Raw genomic sequence first — 18002 nt, 5'->3', positions numbered from 1 at the left:
CGACTGAATTGTTCCTCACCTGGCGCACGGGACACGGAAGTCGAAGATGCTGACGAAGTTTCACGCCTTGGGGGAGGTTGAGCCGGCCGGGAGTCGCTAACTGCACTTGCCATGACGGCTGATACAGCAAAAAGAGCTTATACATCATTAGATACAGCATTTCAAATATACAAAGCGCGATGCAACATCACCTGGAGTAGTTGACAAAGCTACACGCTTTGGGGGAGGTTGCGCCGGCCGGGAGTCGCTGACTGCACTTGCCATGACGGCTGATACAGCTGTATCAGCCATGACGGCTGATACAGCAAAAAGAGCTTATACATCATTAGATACAGCATATCAAATGTACAAAGCGCGAGGCAACATTACCTGGAGTAGTTGGCACAGGTGCGGATATCGCACTCTCAGCGACCACATCACCTGGTGCTGGGTGTTCAGGTAGCGTTCCAAGTTGCTGGTCAGCAGCAGCATCGACAGGAGCTGTAGCAACAGGAACAGCGGCTGACGCAGAAGAAGCCGCAGAAGGAGAAACACCTTTATCCGCCTCTGCGATTTGTCGCTCTTGCTGGAGTCGAGCTTCGTGATTTCTCTTCACCACTATACACAAATGTAATACAACTAGCAACGTCAATAAAGACTAACCAAAACAACTCAAAGTATGGCAAACCTTCTCGAGAGTACAGTAATAGAGCTTGCTCTCCAAGAAAGTAGTCCACTCCCTCTTTTCCACTGGGATCACCGCCTGGCTTGATGTACTTCCAGAAATGATTTAGGCTTCGGCTTGATGGTGGCTTCGCGGTCCACCCAGCCGACTTAAGGCCAGCCCAGAGTACGCGGAAGCTGTCAGGCCCCCGCACGGGCACAGGTACCGGAGTTGCTCCGCCAGAACAACTCCCTCGAGATGTTTCGCGGGTCCCCACCATCACGAGCTCTCAACCGCTTGTTGTCCACCGCAGAAAATCTTTGACTGGCGCTCAAGCTTGCGAAAAGGGCGCGAAATTTACCTCCCAAAAAGTATACTGCTTCGAAAGACTGTGCCAAACCTGGCACTTATAATATCTAAAAAAAATCGAGAAATTAGAAGCGGCCTTTCTCTCTCTCTTTAGACTCATCTGTAGGAAGATACATTTTCCGGCTCTCAAATTTTAATCTTCGCTTTTGTATACCTTGTGAATCTGTCAGAAACAAGTATAGTTTATTTAGGTATAAAACCACTACGCTGTATATACAGCGTAACAGCTGATTTCAAACGCAGCTTATACAGCTACCGGGTTGAAGGGGTTAAATTTGAGGCTTCTGGCCAATTATGATATTGTCACTCCCGGCTAAATTTGGATGCGCTGGGCGGTTTTGCAATTGGCCTCTAAATCGACCCAATGTCCTTGATTGGCTAAAATCTCAATCTAACCCATTATATTGGCCATAATTCAAATTGCTGAAGTCGAAGCGGCGCGCGGTGCGAGGGCATGGCGCGAGAGCGCTGTACGATAACTTAGACTACAGCTTGCGCTACAAGAAGAGGTGATTGACCTTGTTGTGCCTGTAAGTGGTTGTCTTTACTAACTACGGTCTCTGTAGCGTAGGCTTCATGGAGAGAGCAGTGACGCAGGGGCACGCACACCCCAACACAGTGCTCCATTGTTTGTACGCCTTCTACGAACATGAGTTGTCTCGGAAGCAGCTCGCTTTCGTATTCACGAAAAGTGAGACGCCAATCGGCAACTGGATCCGAACGTATGAGGCCACCGGAACGTTTGAGAGAGCGCAGACGAACGGAGCCAAAATGTTCACAGATGAGCACCGCAAATGACTGTGTGAGCTCTACTCGACACACCCACTAGCCTACCTAGACGAGGCACAAGAAACCTTCCAGTGCGCACACCGTATCACCATCTCGAAGTCCTCCGTATGGCGTATTATCCACGACTGTGGACTGACGTGGAAAGTATTGGAGCGACGTGCGATGCATATTAAAGACCAAGATGTGCTCCGATTCATTGAGGAACAGCATCATGTCGACTGGAGCCATCACAACCTTGTCTTCCTCGATGAAGTGTCATTTAATAATCGGGGGATGATCAGGAAGCGTGACTACTTGCTGAAGGGACAAAATTGGCAATTCGATGCGACTTTCAACGAAAACCACGGGCTTCTGTGTTGGTTTTCATCGGAGTTAATGGTCTAATTGATTGCTTTGACACTCAAGGCACGTTTGATCGCGTTGAGTTTCTCAAGTGCTACCAGGACTTTGCGTATACGAAACGCAATTTTGTTTGTCAATATCCAGGATCTCACTCCGTGTGGATCCTTGATGGTGCTTCCATACACAGACACCCGGAGATCGTGCACGTTTTATGGATCATTGGTATCGTGCCAATATTTCTGCCAGCATACTGCCTGTTCTTCAACCCTATCGAGTATATGTTTGGCTACGTGAAGAAGTTTTTCCAGCGGCACTACAATGAAAACAGCGGCCGCGATTTATTGCCGTTTGCAGTGCAGACATTTCAGCGATTTAAAAATTTCAACATGGCTAGAGGGTTTGCGCATTGCGGGTGGAACGTGCAAGGCCGCTTTTATCCCAGTAGTCCAATGTCGACGGAGAAGAGACAAACGCCTCAGTTTGGGGGGGAGTGTGCGGAGCCAAACAACACAGAAGATGAACTGGGATTTGATTTAGTTGATGAGGAATGTGGGGGTGATTAAAACGCCTGCCTACTCTTGGTGCTCGGTGTCTTCCGGGTTTTCCATCCGTGAGAATGGATCGATCACATCGGACACAGCCAGGAGGTCTACGTCAGCCAGGAAAGCTTGGATAATATTCCTTTTCGAAATCAAGGATTTCTTTTGAGCCTCCAATCGCAGTAGAATTCCGTTGACATCTTGATGGAGCTCTTCAATGTCTGCTAAACTTCCTTGCACACAATCTAGCGCCATTTCGCCAGACTTCGTAAGACCTTGAGCTCGATCCTGAACTTGTGATCTTGGAGCATGGAGGAGATGGATGAGGTGGCCGGTGGAGGGTCTGCAATTTGTTCCTGCCACGTGGAACGGTTCAGGTTTCGAGTGATGTAGTTTGTCCACAAGCGCCATCCAATTGTCGTTGTAGAAAGCGAAAAGCGCCAGTGCTCTTCCAATTGAGCAGCAACGTCACGAAGCGAGCCTTCAGCAGTAGCACCGGCGCGATCAGTCTGTTCAGGCAGGATGCACGCAGCTAAGAAGGCATCTCGATCTTTGGCTGTCGATAGTGCTGGTCCGTACTCAAAAATCTGCAAGATGGTGATCTTCTTCCGTGATTTTCTTAGCCAGTCATTCCAATCGAGCTCGTTCTTAGTGCTGTCAACTAGGTGCTTTCCCCGCTTAAATTGCATCAGAAGCTCCCAGTCGGCTTGCGCGAGGGACTCGACGGACTAATGCCCATCATCATTGACCGCTAGTCCTTTCACGTGCTCGCTAATCTCACTCCACAGCTTCTCAATGATCTCGTCAAAGGTGTCACCATTTGCGACGAAGTCGCCAAGTCTTTTGCCAGACTTATCTCGCTGGCTGACCGTCTTCTTGATAATAGGCCGTACAAGTAGCCGAAATCGCTTGGCAGACTGGATATCCTCCACATCTTCTGCTAGATTTGAAGCTGGCGATGACGCTGCGTGCCCGATACTGGTTCGCGAAGCCGGAAGAGGGTTCGACTGGACTGGCGATGAAAGCCCACTCGGTGATGCTGGCGGCGAGCTGCGATTGACTTCTGCTCGGGCTAAAGCTGCTGGTGCGTTGTGGACTTCTTCTATCGCCGAAGCTGCCGGCAAGTTGGAGTCATCTTCATCCCTGATCGAAGCTGGCAGCAGTCCGCAGTTGTCTTCGCTAGCTGGAGCTGCTGGTCTGTTGTAGTTCTCTTCTTCTCTGACCGGAGAAGGCAGCGAGCTGTCGTCGGAGCGCGATGATTCACGTGACGTTCGTCGAGAACTAAGACTATCAGGTGATGTGCTGCCTTGTGCTAATTCCGTCGATGTGCGTCGCTTTTTGCGGTTGGGAGTCGCATGTACTTCACGACGTGAGGCTCGGTTGCGTCGAGCCGATCCGTTGCTAGGCGGCATGTTTCCCCGCAGGTCGTCTTCAAGGTTGAAGTGGTTCCGCACGCGGGTTGAAGTGGCTCCGCACGCGGAAGTGCTGCCTCTGCACTTGCATTTCGTATGCTTTTAGATGGGATGAGCGATTGGCGGGGCGATTTGGCGGGGCGATTTGGCGGGGCGATTCATTCAATCGCCCAATCTAATTTCGAGTAGAGCTCACAATAACCTTACTTTAAGTTATCGAATGTCTCGCGAAATAACTAGCGTTTTTGAAGAGGTTATCGGTAATTCAAATATAAAAGCGTACACGGGCTAGCAGAACCTCTTAGCTGGCACGAAACCTTATAACCAATAAAAACTAATTTTCATTCGTAACCAAGTTTGCCGTCGACGGCTTGAATCCGATATATATCTATTAGTGCTTGTAGAGTAGCATGTCTTTCTTTACTAGAAGTGTTTGGAATCTTTGATCACGTGCTGTATTTGTATTCAACTAGGCAAGCTTAGAGTTCGCCACTTCCATTCGGAGGTGTATATCAGAAGTTATCGCGGGTTTGTTAATTCTTTAACGACAAGTATAACCACAATTATACCATTTTTTTAAAAGCTCAAAAACGACAGGTCCTATTAATATCGAGGTTTCCGAGAACAAAGAGAGAAGCTCGGAGGTGTGTGCCCGTCTCAACTATACCGTGCTGTCGCCTTAGACGGTATTTCGCTATACTTGCACGCGGCTCTCCGCATAGGCTTCCAGTGTGTATTTATCCAGCATTTACTACATGTACCATTGAATGTGGGCTTATATTATGTCTGCCTGGTTATAATAGTCTTGGCAGTATTATTGTAATACATGTACAGTACATTGTATTGCTGTGTGTTTTGCTCACTAGAGCTCATTCGTACATACAGAGTATGTGTAACAGTACCATTCTAGAATTCTGGAACGCTGTAGTACAATTCTGAAATGGAGTTTACACATGTGAATAGAAAACATCTGATGATTTGATCGCTATATATTTTCATAGTTTGCATGCGAAGAGATAGTAGCCATTATTCGCCCTATATGTTTGCTGAGATAATGCAAGACGTAAAATGCAGTTCCTCGGTCATTTCCGAATTTTCTTTCTACAATATTAGGCCACTATGGTACGCTCCCAAGACCGCCAAGACCGCGCCGCTGAGACGCTCAACGAGGCCGACTTTCGTGCCTCCACTGCCGAGTTATTTGAGCGGGAGGAACGTCGCAAGGCAAAGGTCGCTCAAATCGTCGTACGCAGCCACAGAGACGACAGTGACAAAGGGGACAACTCCGGCGTGGGAACTTTGCCGTCCGTCTTTGACTTCTGCTTACAAGCTGAAGGGCCCGATGGGGTGCTCAAGCTCACCAACTTTGCGCCAGAGGAGTTCGACCATGTTTGGGCAGCTGTGTACCCTCATTTGCAGGGGAAATGAAACGTGGGCCGCGGTAAAAAATGCCGCTACGCTGCGCGCGACGTTTTCCTTATGACGCTGAGTTCGCTCAAACATCTTGGAAAATGGGACACCGTTGCTCGAGTTTTCAGAATCCCGCCATCCACCTTTCAGAAAATGATCTGCAAGTTTATGGATTTACTGTCTCCTATTCTCTACGAAATGTACGTAGAGAAAGCGAATGACCAGTGGACACTGGGGAAGATTGTACGATCAGGGCATGCGTTTAAGTACTTCCCGTATGCTCGATATGCTACGGACGTTACCTTTCAGCATGCTAACAAACCCAGCGGTAACATGAGCGAGATCTTACGCTATTACAGTGGCAAACACCACTTGTATGGCTACAAAGTGGAGGTGTCGGTGCTGCCGAACGGTGTTGCGATTAATTGCACGGAGCACACCGGTGGGAGCACGCATGACGCTGAGATTTTTCGCAGGAACGCAGCATTTCATTCGCGAGCTCTTCACAAACACTCTAGTGATGCCAATGTGCGAGACGAAGGGAGACTGCAAGACAAGTATCCGAAAGAATGGGCGGTGTTAGTCGATAAGGGCTACCAGGGTATGGCGCGTGAGTACCGAGCAATTCACCCCATTAAAAGCGGGCGTCTGCAGCCGCTCTCGCTCGAAGACGCCAGCTTTAACGACGAGCTCGCGCATGACCGTGTCATTGTTGAGAATTTCTTCGGTAGATTGAAGTCTCTGTGGGGAATTTGTTCCGACAAGTGGAAGTTTGACGAGACCTCTTACGACCTATACTTTCGGGCTTGTGTCGCTCTTACAAATGTCAATATTCGATTGAGGCCTCTTCGGAACGATGACGGAGATGACAACACCAAGTACGACACTCGTTTGCGCGAAATTGGAGCAAGTACACTCGAGAGGCAAACAAGAAAGCGGAAGCGCTATCAAGCCAATCGACAGGCAAGGCTTCGTACGGCATACCGTCGGCGGACTAGTCTCTCATGCTCGATTTATATGGGAGCTGGCGAAGACTGTAGCGACGACGATACACAGCTGTGATATTGTCACCTATAAAAGCAAGATACGGAGTAGTATTTGTGAAGTTAGTACGAGTCAGCGTAATTATTGGAGCATTCGTTCCGATAGACTACCATATTCGTTAAGTGCAGATCAAAGCCAAAAACTACCTTGAATCTAACGATATACCAATCCAAAATACGAATTTACTACGAATTTGAGAAATTGTACAGTATTCTGTCATATTCCAAGTAAGTAATTTTGAGCCCTACTGTGAGCTGTGAAAGTGACGCTACATACAACTGTTGAGTCAGCTGTATTTACATTCCGATGTTAACGGGACACACACCCGTAATCAACAACTACTGTACACCTGTACAGTATTACATGTAATAAATCAATGCAGCATTCGTCTCCTCGACATGACAAGATTACTCTTGTTCAGCCTAAACTTCCGGAGTGAACGAGAGAGATCTACTCGCCACGTTCACAATATACATCAGACGCCGTGGTACTTGTTCATTTTCCAATTTCCTCGACAACGAGAAGAGCTACTAGCGCCCAGGACTGGACTCCAACTATGACCCGTGCACGTCTCGCTTCTGCTGCGATCGCCCTGGTGATTTTGCAGCTCAAACCGGTCATGGGATCTTCGCTACAAGATGACCCTGTAACTATTTGCTCCTCTTACGATCTCGGCGATAAGAACTTTCCTGGCCGTGGTACCGAGATTGAAGATAACGACAACTGCGTTGTCATTAAAAATGGGCGCTCGACGAAGGTAAAGAGCCGCAAGCTAGAGACCGCATTGGGTGGCGATATCAAGAAGCTAGAAGATTTCTTTGGCTCCAAGATGGAGATGAAGCTGAGCAATCTGCCCTCCTCAGCTACGTACAGCCCGTCGCCGTGGAACAGCCTGTTATGGCACACATACAATGATAGTATTAACTATCAGTGGAACGAGGGCCAGCCGAGTGCAACCGAGAAGTACGCGACGGCTTTCGGTCTCGATGTGAAGACTCTAATGGACAGCGTCTCCATCAGCAGTGGCGTTGACTCCATGAACTACAGCATCGTGTGCACATCGGACAGCGACTGCGATACTCCATGGGAGCATTGCGGTATTCGTGCGGAGGCGAGTTCAGGCTACTGCATCGACGCAGCGTACGGCTTGAGCCACGCGTGGGCGCCAGCTTCAGTTCTGGAGAAGGAGCCCAAATGTCCCGTGACATTCAGTGGCGTGACGTTCGAGCCCTTGGACATTAAAGCGCTGCTGATGGGAATTTACGACACCGCAAGCATTCCCACCGTATTTACAGGTGTCCGTTACAGTGGCGGGAACTTCTCGGTCGACAACCATGGTAGGAATGAGGATCCTGCGTACCGTGACCTGAACCCCGGATTTTTCCACATCGCTGCTACCAACATTCTTGGCAAGCATAAAGCCACCTTCATCGTCGACCGATACGCTAGCTACGAGGTGTGGAGCCAGCCCGTCGATGGCTTCACAGTGCATGAACAGAAGGTTATGACTCCGGAAGAAGCCGCTCAGACTTTCTATCGTCTCCAGACTTATCCGTGGAACGAGGCCGCCAAGAGTATTGTGCATGTCAAATCGAGTCTGTCGTGGAGCAATGCGACGTTTGCTGGTCGTCGCTCTGAGGTTGACGAGCAGACCGGCACCGGAGCGGATTACGAGTATCTTTTGGAAATGGACGACGTCGATCAGATCATAGGCGGTGAGTGGCTGAACAAGACGAACGACGAGCACCCAGATTTTCTTTGGTTCCCTGAACGGAAGCCAGCTCTGGACACCGTGACGGACACGGGCTTGAGTTACGCCAATGTGGTGATGCTGTTGGAGAAATCCGCAGCATGCTTCAACGCAACCGTTATGGTTAAGGCGCTTGCATGCACCAATTAGACCCAGGCGTATCTGTTGGCATCTCTCTATCCCGAAAAAGATTCAAAGACGCGTAGGAGTAAGCCCGTACGGTTTCGTACTTTAAAGAAGCATCGATGCACGTGCAGCTTCGACTACCGCAGCAGCTCCGATCAATGTAAAACTTGGAAGTGGTCGTGCAGTTTTTCTCCCCTTGCCTACTCTTTTTTATCCCTTCTTGATGTTGCGCTGGTGTCTTCTAATGCTCGCTAGTTAATTGCGCTGTGCCCATATCATGGTATGACTTTGCAATGCTGCTTGCTGCCCTTCGTTTATTTATGAATACGTGCACCCCGGACGCGCGCAGCTCCAGCCTCGTAGCATTGACATCACCACCTCGGCGACTACCTTGATAATTTACGTGCCTCAGAGGACGATCGCGATGGACGTGCATTTTAGCGAACGAGTAGCCCCAGCTTGCAGGGTACACCCACCGTCTTCAATGTGTATCCATGTGGTGTCTCCGCCAATCATCTAGCAAACCCCGTCAAAGATGAAAAATCAGACGATAGACGGTCGCAGATCCTGCACCCAGATTGCCATTCTCCGATCATCATCCGAAGAGCATGTCGCCGCATTGCCTCTCGCTGCTCGTGGCATTTGGCGTGTCCTTCACGGCCGCCGTGGAGGTCAGCGTGTGCCGCGATGCCACATATGACATCTCAGTGGATGCTACATCACTGTGTTCGGGTTCAGGCGCGGCACCGGCGGGTTGGAGCTGTCCGAAAGCGGGCGATGTGGCAGTGGCCGACTGCCTCTCGACTCTCGCATCACATGGAAGCGGGACCTGCGTGGCGCCCGAAGATGCCGTGTGTCAGGTAGTCAATGGAGATACGTGGGGCTGCGTGCTACCCTCTGTGGGCTGCAACACGCCAGTCGTGGCGGATAGCGCCTGCGAGACATGGGACTACAGCGGTGACGACACGGTGGACAGCTCCGGGTCTTTCGACGGCAATGAGGACTACGATGAGACCTGGTTCATGAAGACGACGGAGCTGAGGGAGCTCTATGATTGCAGCAAGAAGCCCACGCCAGCACCAACGACACCATGTCCAACCCCTGCCGCGACGGAGACCAACACGACAGAGGCGCCGACCGCGACCACAGCGCCGGCACCTACGGATAGTAGCGATACCGATCCAGTAACGTTAGCCCCTACACCTACGGTGACACCGATACCAATGCCTACGGAGGTCAATGGATCTTCTAGCGACGTAATGAGCGACGGAGTGGCACAAAACAGAGAAACAGAAGTAGGAGACGAAGAGAGTGCAGCTGGAACCCACACCGTAGTGGCTTTCGCTGCTGCAGATGCTGTGAGCTTTGGGGGACTGAGTAACGAGGTGGTGGCAGTGATTGCAGCGGTGGCGGCTTTTGTTGCTGTCATTGTGGCTGCTGTCGCCATTGTTTACGCCAGTAAGAGGCACGCGAAGGAGGATGTGGAGGAGGGCGGAGAGAAAGATGAATCTTCGGACGAAGGTGAAGAGAAGGAGGGGGACGTGGGTGAAGACGCTGAGGATGAGGCAGAATCCACCACGTATCCGGTGGCCCCTCCGACACCCGCGGTGGTGATGGGTGAAATGGCGACGACACCAGTCGCGGCATCGGCGAAGGCGAAGGCGACCTCTCCTGTGACGACTCCAGCAGTGACAAGCTCACCGGAGGCGACGGTGGAGACATCGTCTGATCATGTATCTGAGAGTACAGACGGCGACAAGGCCACTGAGACCTCTGACACACCCTCATCCCAGGAGACGATTGCTAAGGACGATTGATATCTATGTGAACGTATTCATGGCAACGACCCGAGTCAATAGTGTTTCCTAGCTCTATTTGAGACTGCGTAAAACAAACTGATACTATTGTTACTGGCGGAAAGCAATTAGTCGCTTAACCCTTTTAGGACCGAAGCCTTAGCGACATACCGGTAGTATCTGGGCTCCATTATTTATCAGGAATCCTTCTTTAGCATAAATAAGGACTTGGGCAGCTACACTGTAGTGCGAACACATATTAAATACACAATGGCATGCACAATGATCAAACAATAAATAAGAGCATAATGTAGAGCGTTTCAGCATCATTTTAAAAAATGCACAACCTGTCGAAATCACACCGTTTCCGTGCAGTAATGACTCCCTTTTGGGTACTTTGTCCGAAATGAAGAGTGAGCGCCCCAGCGACTTGTGATGCTTAGCGTTTTGCAAGTTAATTTCCACTGAAAATGCCGTGGTTTGCCGCGAATTGCATAATAATAAAGAAATCTTTTCATAAATTATGGTAGATTGGCTTTTAGCAAATAAACAAATAAAACTTATTGCATTTGTGAAGTCGACGAAATAAATATATTTATGATTTCATAATAAGTTATTGCCAAGATCTTGCCATAATCGGGACCGGCTTCGAATTCGACGTTGCAAGCGCGCTAGCGGTATGTTTTGCGAACCCAACCAGGGATGCAGTGGCAGGTATAAGCGCGAAGTGGTCACGAGGCTCGAGCTGAGGGGCATTGCTAATACCGAGAGCCCCACCTAAACGAAATAAGAGTAGGTGCCCGCAGTAATTGTCTAAGATCGTGTCATTCAGCGCCACACTGGCTGACTGCTAGCCACTCACATGGCACAACACGTAAGAGCATCTACGAATCGCAGCTTCCTATTATACTACATGATAATGAACGGGCTGCAGAATTCATTCGAAAGAAAGCCGTGAAACGAGGTTACCATGGCCAACCGGCTTGCTATTCTTTTTGATACAATTAATGTAGAATGAAACTGTTTGATCGCCAAGCGTTACCGTACTGTACTTCGAAAGTTTCCGCTGATATCATCGAAAGAAAACTCGTAAGAATTGTGTGGTGGCCTGACCATGGATTTTACGGAACGGGTACAGTAGGCAACGCAATTAGTGTCAGTTCAGAATTAGCGTCATACGGGCAAAAGTGTCACTCTAATTTTCGCGTGCACAGTAACAAACAGATTGAGAACTATAATAGTGTCACTGAGCTGACCCTTCTAATCTGGTGGAGTGGGCTTGAGTCCGTCTTCGACGAATATATCGAGCAAGGGATAGCTGGACGAATAAAACGCTGGAGGTAAGTCTGAGCGACAGCGGCACCAGAATCGATATTGACTCAAATTTAACCTCTCATAAATTAGAGTCAGCTCAAATGTAGCGAAACAATCATAGGCAAACCTCACACAAATTTGCGATAGCACCTCACGGTGAGTACTGTACGGCAGGAATGAATACAGATGAGCCCTTCGGTACTCTTGGAATACCTTCTGTTAGGAATAAAAATCGGGTCCAGGGAAAATCTGGAAAACAAAAATGGAAGTTCCGTATTTGTGCCGATACCGGTACCGGTATCAGAAGAGACCAAGTACTGGTTTTGTTCGGTTTCTACATCCACAAGAAATCCACTCGATTGTTTCAGAGGCTCAGAGATTGAGCCCTTTTTGATAGACGATCGCTCCAGCTGCAAATGCCACAACATCACACTTACAAGTTAATCAAGCCTTGGCTTTTGTGGAGTTCATTGCCACCCCCAACCGATATTAAATAGTACGCAGAGCAGGATGACCTGCAACTTGCAACATGCAGGTCATCCTGCAGTGCGCGGCATTATGTGGCGTGCTGAACACTTTGTGCCAGATGCCGAATTGTCACCTGCAGCAAAATTTGGCCCCAGAGTGGTATATGTGGCGATCGCCACTCGAAACCTCAAGGATTGGTCCGTCTATCCCAATTGTCGGCCGTTTATCGCAAATCCGGCTCCTCATTTCAGCATTTACCGCTTCCTGCAGTGTGTCGATTGAAAACGGCCACCTTCGCTCTGCGCGGTACATACATCAACAGGATTACAGGCCAACAGGATAAGGATGTTACGTACACTTCCGCTGCTGTTTGCAGTGTTAAGCGCGTCGACCAGCGCCTCCGTGGATGTGAGCATATGTCGCGACGCCACGTTCAGCCTTTCGATCGATGCATCGACGCTGTGCGCGGGCTCTGGCTCCGTGCCCGCAGGCTTTAGCTGCCCCAAGGCGGGTGACGTGGCCGTGGCTGACTGCCACTCGTACCTCCCGTCGTTCTTGGATGGAAGCTGCGTCGCCCCTGAGGACGCTGTGTGCCAACTCGTGAACGGCGACACGTGGGGCTGCGTATTGCCCACTGTGGGCTGTGACGGTGTCGTGGAGTTCGAGCCCAAATGCGAGACCTGGGAATACGATGGAAACGACACCGTGGACCTGGACGGCTCTGGATCGTTCGACGGAAACGAGGACTACGACGAGAGCTGGTTCGTACAGACCACCGAGCTGCGCGACCTTTACAACTGTGGAGAGAGACCCACACCAGCACCCACGACGCCACAGGTGACGCCTGCCGCCACCACGCCCGCGCCCACGCCGGCCGCTACCACACCTTCGCCCACGCCGGCCGCTACCACACCTGCTCCCACGCCTGCCGCAACCACGACGGCTCCTAAAGCCACACCTGCGGCCACTACGACTGCCCCGAAGGCAACACCTGCATCTACAATCCCGTCACCGACCCCTGCGGCGACCAACACGACTGAGACGCCAACAGCGACGCCAGCGGCGACCAAAACGACGACGCCGACGGTCACTCCAGCAGCTACGACGATCGACGAAAGCTCTTCTAACAGTGGCTCCGAGGACGCAGAGGTCGGAGACGACGACACTGAGGTGGGCGACGATGACGGCACCACTTCGGACTCTTCGCCGGTCCAGCTCTCGGCTGGTGACGTTACGGGCACGGGGGGAATCAGTGCTGCTGCTATCGCCGGTGTGGCAGCAGCGGCCGCCGTCGTTGCGGTAGCTGCAATTGCCGCTGTGTACGCCAGGAAGAAACGCATGGCAAACCAGCAGGGTGACGCTGTGGCACGTCAACGCAGCGGAAGCCTCGAGTACGAGATGGTTTTGACGCCACCCAATGCGATCACGACGCCGGTCATGATTACGTCCCCCAGAAGTTAAGGAAGAACAGAGCGAGCTCATAGATGAGCCATCAAGACTACAGAAAGCTACGACCAACGTGTCCATTGACACTACGATGCGTAATGCAATTTTTCTAGCTGCATCAAGATGCAACAGACCAGAGGAAGCTGAAGAGAAAGAATCAAATACCATTATGTGTCTAAAATGACCTGTATAAAACAAAACTGTCTACTGCGTCGTAAAGGGGCTTGCGAATGTAGGAGGCGCGATGCCAACGATGTTGCCAAACTGTTCGCTAAACAAGTTCTCGGCCTCTGAGCCCAATTGCTGGCGAGCGGCACGACGTTTGAGCTTGCGCCACTGTTTGGCCTTCCGTCGAGCGGCCAGAGCTGTCTGCGGGTTCAGAGCGTCCTGTGCCAACTTGGCCGCCAGCTCCTGCGTTGACAGAGCAGCCTGGGGGAACGTGAAGTCTGCTCCATCGTCGACCATCTCCGTGTCGGATTCCATGTCCGAATCCGAGTCCGAGTCGCTATCGCCCAGCATTTGGCTCATGCGAGCGGAGGCGGGCAAAGGCTCAGTTGCCGTGGCATCGGGCCCCATCGTCACGTCGCCACTACTGGTAGAAGCCACGGGAATGGAGCACTGCGGACCGCTAATAGCGCCCTTGGAAGCGTCAGCGTCTGGCAGGAAGATGCTCGTCGGGTTCAAATCCTCGTCGGCGACGTTAAATTCCTGTCCGAACGACGTCACCAGCTGCGTGTCCAGCACCTGAACGCTCTGGTCCGGAGGCGGAGTGAAGTATGGCAGTTTGCCTCGGTTCCAGTCCTGCAGCACAATGCGAGCAGCCGCCTGACGGTCGGGGATTCCTCCCTTGCCCAGTTTTCCCTTGGACTGCGCCACAAGCACCAAAAACTGAACCGCATCCTGGAAACACTTGGAGACTGTGTCCACTGGCAATTGGTAAAGCTCTGCCAGTTGTTCCGGCTGGCAGCGCGTCAGCAAAACTTGCACTGCTCCAACGGGATCCGCCATCGATTCCGTGTTGATGCAGTTACGCAGTAGCAGCGCGCTCGAGTCCGAGTGGTCGAACACGATACCGGGGCAGTCCAGCAACTTGATCTTACTATCGATATGCACCTCCTGCATGACCTTAGTGTGCCCTGCTGTGCTTGACACACTAGCGGCCTTGCTACGTTTGAGCGAGTTAATCACTGAGCTCTTGCCAACATTAGGATATCCAATAACTCCAACCGTAATCGCCGTCTTGACACCGTGACTGCGGCAGTAGTTCTTGAGCAGCTGCATGAGCGCGTCTGTGCCTACGGCTTTGCTGCCACTGACAGCCTCACCCGCCGCTTTGTCTGCCCGTCCAAAGTTGGCACTGAGGTGTTTGGACTGATTCTGTGTGGATGCCTTGAAGGCCACAGTGGGGTAGAAGCCCCGCAAATATTTGAGCCAAGGCTGCAGCACATGCGGAGGCACCAGATCCACTTTGTTGAGCACAAGTACCAGCTTCTTGCCGTGGCGATTACCGATAGCGTCTTCCATGTCGAGCGTACGGCAGCCCATGGGGTCGCGGGCGTCAAGCACCTCGAGGATGACGTCGGCCTTGTCAACCACCTTCCGAAGCTCCTTCATGTATGCGCGGCGACTTGCATCGTTAATGACCAGCTCATCTTGTGTCTGATTCTGTGTCTGCTGGGTCTGATTATGTTCAAACTGCTGCGAACTCTGGGCAGCACGACCCGCCAGCTCTGCTAGACTCCCGGAGATGACCCCGCGGTTGCGTCCGACCTGCTGGCTGCGAAGCTGCTCGCGTTTTTGTTGCAGCTTCTGAGCGTTCTGCTGTTTACCCACAATCTTCTTGGGAGCTGTACGGTTCTGCTGGCCAATTTGGCTCTTTCCACCACGAAGAGCCTGTGCTGCGATGCCCTGACGCTTGGCGCCGCGACCGCGCGGAGGAGGCTGCTTGCGACCCATGTTGAAAATGCCAATAGCGGTAGTGACGGCTGGAGGAGAGCATAACGCTCTTTTTGACCAGTGAGAAGACGAGAGCTGTCAGAGTAAAAGTGGTGTGGCTAATCGAGTTTGAAAGGTGTGTCCATTGAAGATCTTTTCACTGCCGTTCGTTACGTGTAAGACGCAACACGACCGTAGGCGAAACACGATAGTGGTGGTTAACGCGAACGCTGCTCCCGCGCTGTATAAATAAAGCTAAGGGCGTCGCTGGAATCCAAGCTGGATATTTACCATATATTTGATAAGTGATGACCATCACTTCTCGTCACCTGCTAGCGACGAGTGGTGTCGATTGTATAAGACAGTGAAGCCAAGCACGAGCCGCTGCGCCTAAAAATACGCGCTTGAAGCGCACAAAGATCACGAGCCGCAACGTCACCTCTGCTTGGGCGTTTGGGCCTCAAATTGAGGAGGAATTCTTGTCAGCAGATTGCAAGCCGCCTCTCTCAACGTCGAGTCCTACCTGCGTATTTCTCAATGACAATGTTGGATTCTGTGGTGCCACCCAAGCTGCCCATCAGTGAGATTGAAGTGACTCGTACACCGAAAGTGATGCGGTTGGCCAAAATGGTGTACGATGAGCGCTCTCCACGCTTTCTGCGCCACCTTCAAGCGCTCGGCCACCCAAGCAAGAGCACTTGGACAACCGCCGAGCGTATCTGCTCCGAAATGACAGCCACCGAAATGGATTACGTATCGGACATCACAGCTCTTGTGGACCGCTTTCTTGATCCTCTAGCTGCTTTCGCTGACAAGCATTGTACGACGAAAGAGGAGCTTCCAGCGTTTACAGCCCTTCACTGCGCTGCTCACGTTATCCTTGGGGTCCACAAAGAGCTTCTCAAGCTCATGGAGCCGCCTCAGCAGCGTCGCTTTTTCACTTTCGCGAACAATTCTGGATCTGGTCCACTGGAAGCCGTGACGCGCGTTACAACAGCGTTCGCTTCCACGATCGAGTACATGAAGGTGTACGCTATTTACTGCGCCAATTACTTGCCTGCCACGGAAGAACTGAAGGCTCACACTAAACTCCTCGATGCCTTCACGCTGTCTCAACTTGATCCGGACAGCAGCGAAACGTTTGATGCAGTATCTGACCTCATTAAGCCCGTGCAACGGATCTGCCGATACTCGCTGCTTTTTCGCTCACTTGTGAAGAATGCCACATGTCCCGATGAAGTAGAACTAGCGGAGGAGGCGCTGGAGAGCGTTCAGCGCGTCTCGGATCTAGTCAACGCTCGTGTCCGTGACGCCGAGAACAACGTCCGCTTGTTGTCTATCAGCGACAGTATCGACAACGCCAAGCTTTCCTCCAAACTCGAGCTGCTGCGGCCGGGTCGTAAATTTCTGTGTGAAATGCCCGCTGCAGTGCAGGTGATGGATCGACGCGCACGTTTAGCCCGCGTGCTCCACTTGCGTTCTGCAAGGTTCGATCCGAACCGTTCGTCTCTGCAGCACTGCGATACGTTTGGTGTGAACAGCGAGATGGAACTACTTGAAGGCAACAGCGAGAACGAACGAGAGGAGTCTGCATTGAGAGACAGTCTCACCTCCAATGGACAAGAGCGCAACAAAGACCGACAACGAGTAATTCTGCTGTCAGATGCGCTGCTGATTGCCCGAAGAAGTAACTTTTATCTACGGGTTCGTCGACACATTTGTCTTTCGTGTGCTACGGTGGTTGAAGCTCACGAGGCTGATGGCGACGATGACGAATCGGGTGCGAGCTCAAAATCCTTCGCTCTTTTGGCATCGAAGAGCGGGCGTTGCAATTGCCACAACTTGAGTCCGAGCACGCTTAAGAGGCCGGTTAAAAGACGCTACTCCCTTTCAAGAAGCACCTCACAGATGACTGTCGAAGGCGATGCTCTGGAAACTCCGTCGCCGGCATCGCAGCCTCCACCAAGACTGCACCGTAACGCTCGGCAGTACATTGTGCACTGCGAGAGTGAGCAAAAGAAAAAGGAATTCATCAAACTGCTTCGAAAAGCCATCGCACTAAACGCTCGCTCGGGAGAGCCACCACGCTCTTGCGTCAGTATCGCAGCTACGAATTTGTCCGTAAAGCTGTGGCAGTCTATCAAGCAGCGAGACTTCTCGCATACATTCTCCTTGGGCTACGGCAGCTTACTGCGCCGCCAAGCAAATACCGACTGCCATGAAGCGGTGAACGCAAGCACATACGAGTCCAATTCGGACGAACCAATTCACCATAACGAGCGTCTCCTTCGATCCTCTCGGTCGGCACCGTCAGGAGCTGCATAGCATAGCAGTACACGGTATACTACATGCACTGTAGTAGAACTATGTAGTCGTCCCATTTTCGTTTATTACAGGAAGATGGGGCAAAAGAAATCTTATTTGTCTATATGCACGTTCCTACAAGTGTATCTACACTGAGGTCTGCGATGGAGTTCATCTTCAGCCTCACTTTATCAAAAATGAATAGTTGGCCTTCTCCGTCTCACGAGGTCGCGGTTGAGTGGAATTCATACTTAGTGGGGGGTCACAGACTCCTTGGCGGGCGTCGGCTGAGCCACCTTCGGCTCGGTCATTTCT

At 51.3% G+C, this 18002-nt stretch overlaps 6 protein-coding genes across 6 annotated transcripts; 5 read left to right on the top strand and 1 right to left on the bottom strand.

Moving 5' to 3' along the window:
• Positions 1-1963: 1963 nt before the first annotated feature.
• On the top strand, positions 1964-2519 carry PITG_13384 (uncharacterized protein; the record flags this gene model as incomplete). Its single annotated transcript, XM_002899974.1, has 3 exons — positions 1964-2087; positions 2174-2423; positions 2498-2519. 3 exons carry the CDS (start codon positions 1964-1966, stop codon positions 2517-2519), a joined length of 396 nt encoding a protein of 131 aa, XP_002900020.1.
• A 4858-nt stretch (positions 2520-7377) lies between these two features.
• Positions 7378-8344, top strand: PITG_13383 (glycoprotein elicitor-like protein; the record flags this gene model as incomplete). The annotated part of the gene is made up of 4 exons (XM_002899973.1): positions 7378-7557; positions 7639-8133; positions 8200-8267; positions 8326-8344. 4 exons carry the CDS (start codon positions 7378-7380, stop codon positions 8342-8344), a joined length of 762 nt encoding a protein of 253 aa, XP_002900019.1.
• A 676-nt stretch (positions 8345-9020) lies between these two features.
• PITG_13382 (uncharacterized protein) lies at positions 9021-10241 on the top strand (the record flags this gene model as incomplete). The annotated part of the gene is made up of 1 exon (XM_002899972.1): positions 9021-10241. The coding sequence occupies one exon, from the start codon at positions 9033-9035 to the stop codon at positions 10239-10241; it is 1209 nt and encodes a 402-aa protein (XP_002900018.1).
• A 1988-nt stretch (positions 10242-12229) lies between these two features.
• PITG_13381 (uncharacterized protein) lies at positions 12230-13463 on the top strand (the record flags this gene model as incomplete). The annotated part of the gene is made up of 2 exons (XM_002899971.1): positions 12230-12839; positions 13143-13463. The coding sequence occupies 2 exons, from the start codon at positions 12348-12350 to the stop codon at positions 13461-13463; spliced, it is 813 nt and encodes a 270-aa protein (XP_002900017.1).
• Positions 13464-13652: 189 nt separating this feature from the next.
• PITG_13380 (guanine nucleotide-binding protein-like 3) lies at positions 13653-15404 on the bottom strand (the record flags this gene model as incomplete). The annotated part of the gene is made up of 1 exon (XM_002899970.1): positions 13653-15404. The coding sequence occupies one exon, from the start codon at positions 15402-15404 to the stop codon at positions 13653-13655; it is 1752 nt and encodes a 583-aa protein (XP_002900016.1).
• Positions 15405-15926: 522 nt separating this feature from the next.
• Positions 15927-17708, top strand: PITG_13379 (uncharacterized protein; the record flags this gene model as incomplete). The annotated part of the gene is made up of 3 exons (XM_002899969.1): positions 15927-16847; positions 16929-17297; positions 17373-17708. The coding sequence occupies 3 exons, from the start codon at positions 15927-15929 to the stop codon at positions 17706-17708; spliced, it is 1626 nt and encodes a 541-aa protein (XP_002900015.1).
• Between the last annotated feature and the right edge of the window lie 294 nt (positions 17709-18002).

Source organism: Phytophthora infestans, genomic scaffold (genome assembly GCF_000142945.1).
Source record: "Phytophthora infestans T30-4 supercont1.28 genomic scaffold, whole genome shotgun sequence".
NCBI classification, from domain to species: Eukaryota; Oomycota; class Peronosporomycetes; order Peronosporales; family Peronosporaceae; genus Phytophthora; species Phytophthora infestans.
Note: the sequence above shows the minus strand (reverse complement) of the source record. Positions and strands in the feature narration are given on the sequence as shown.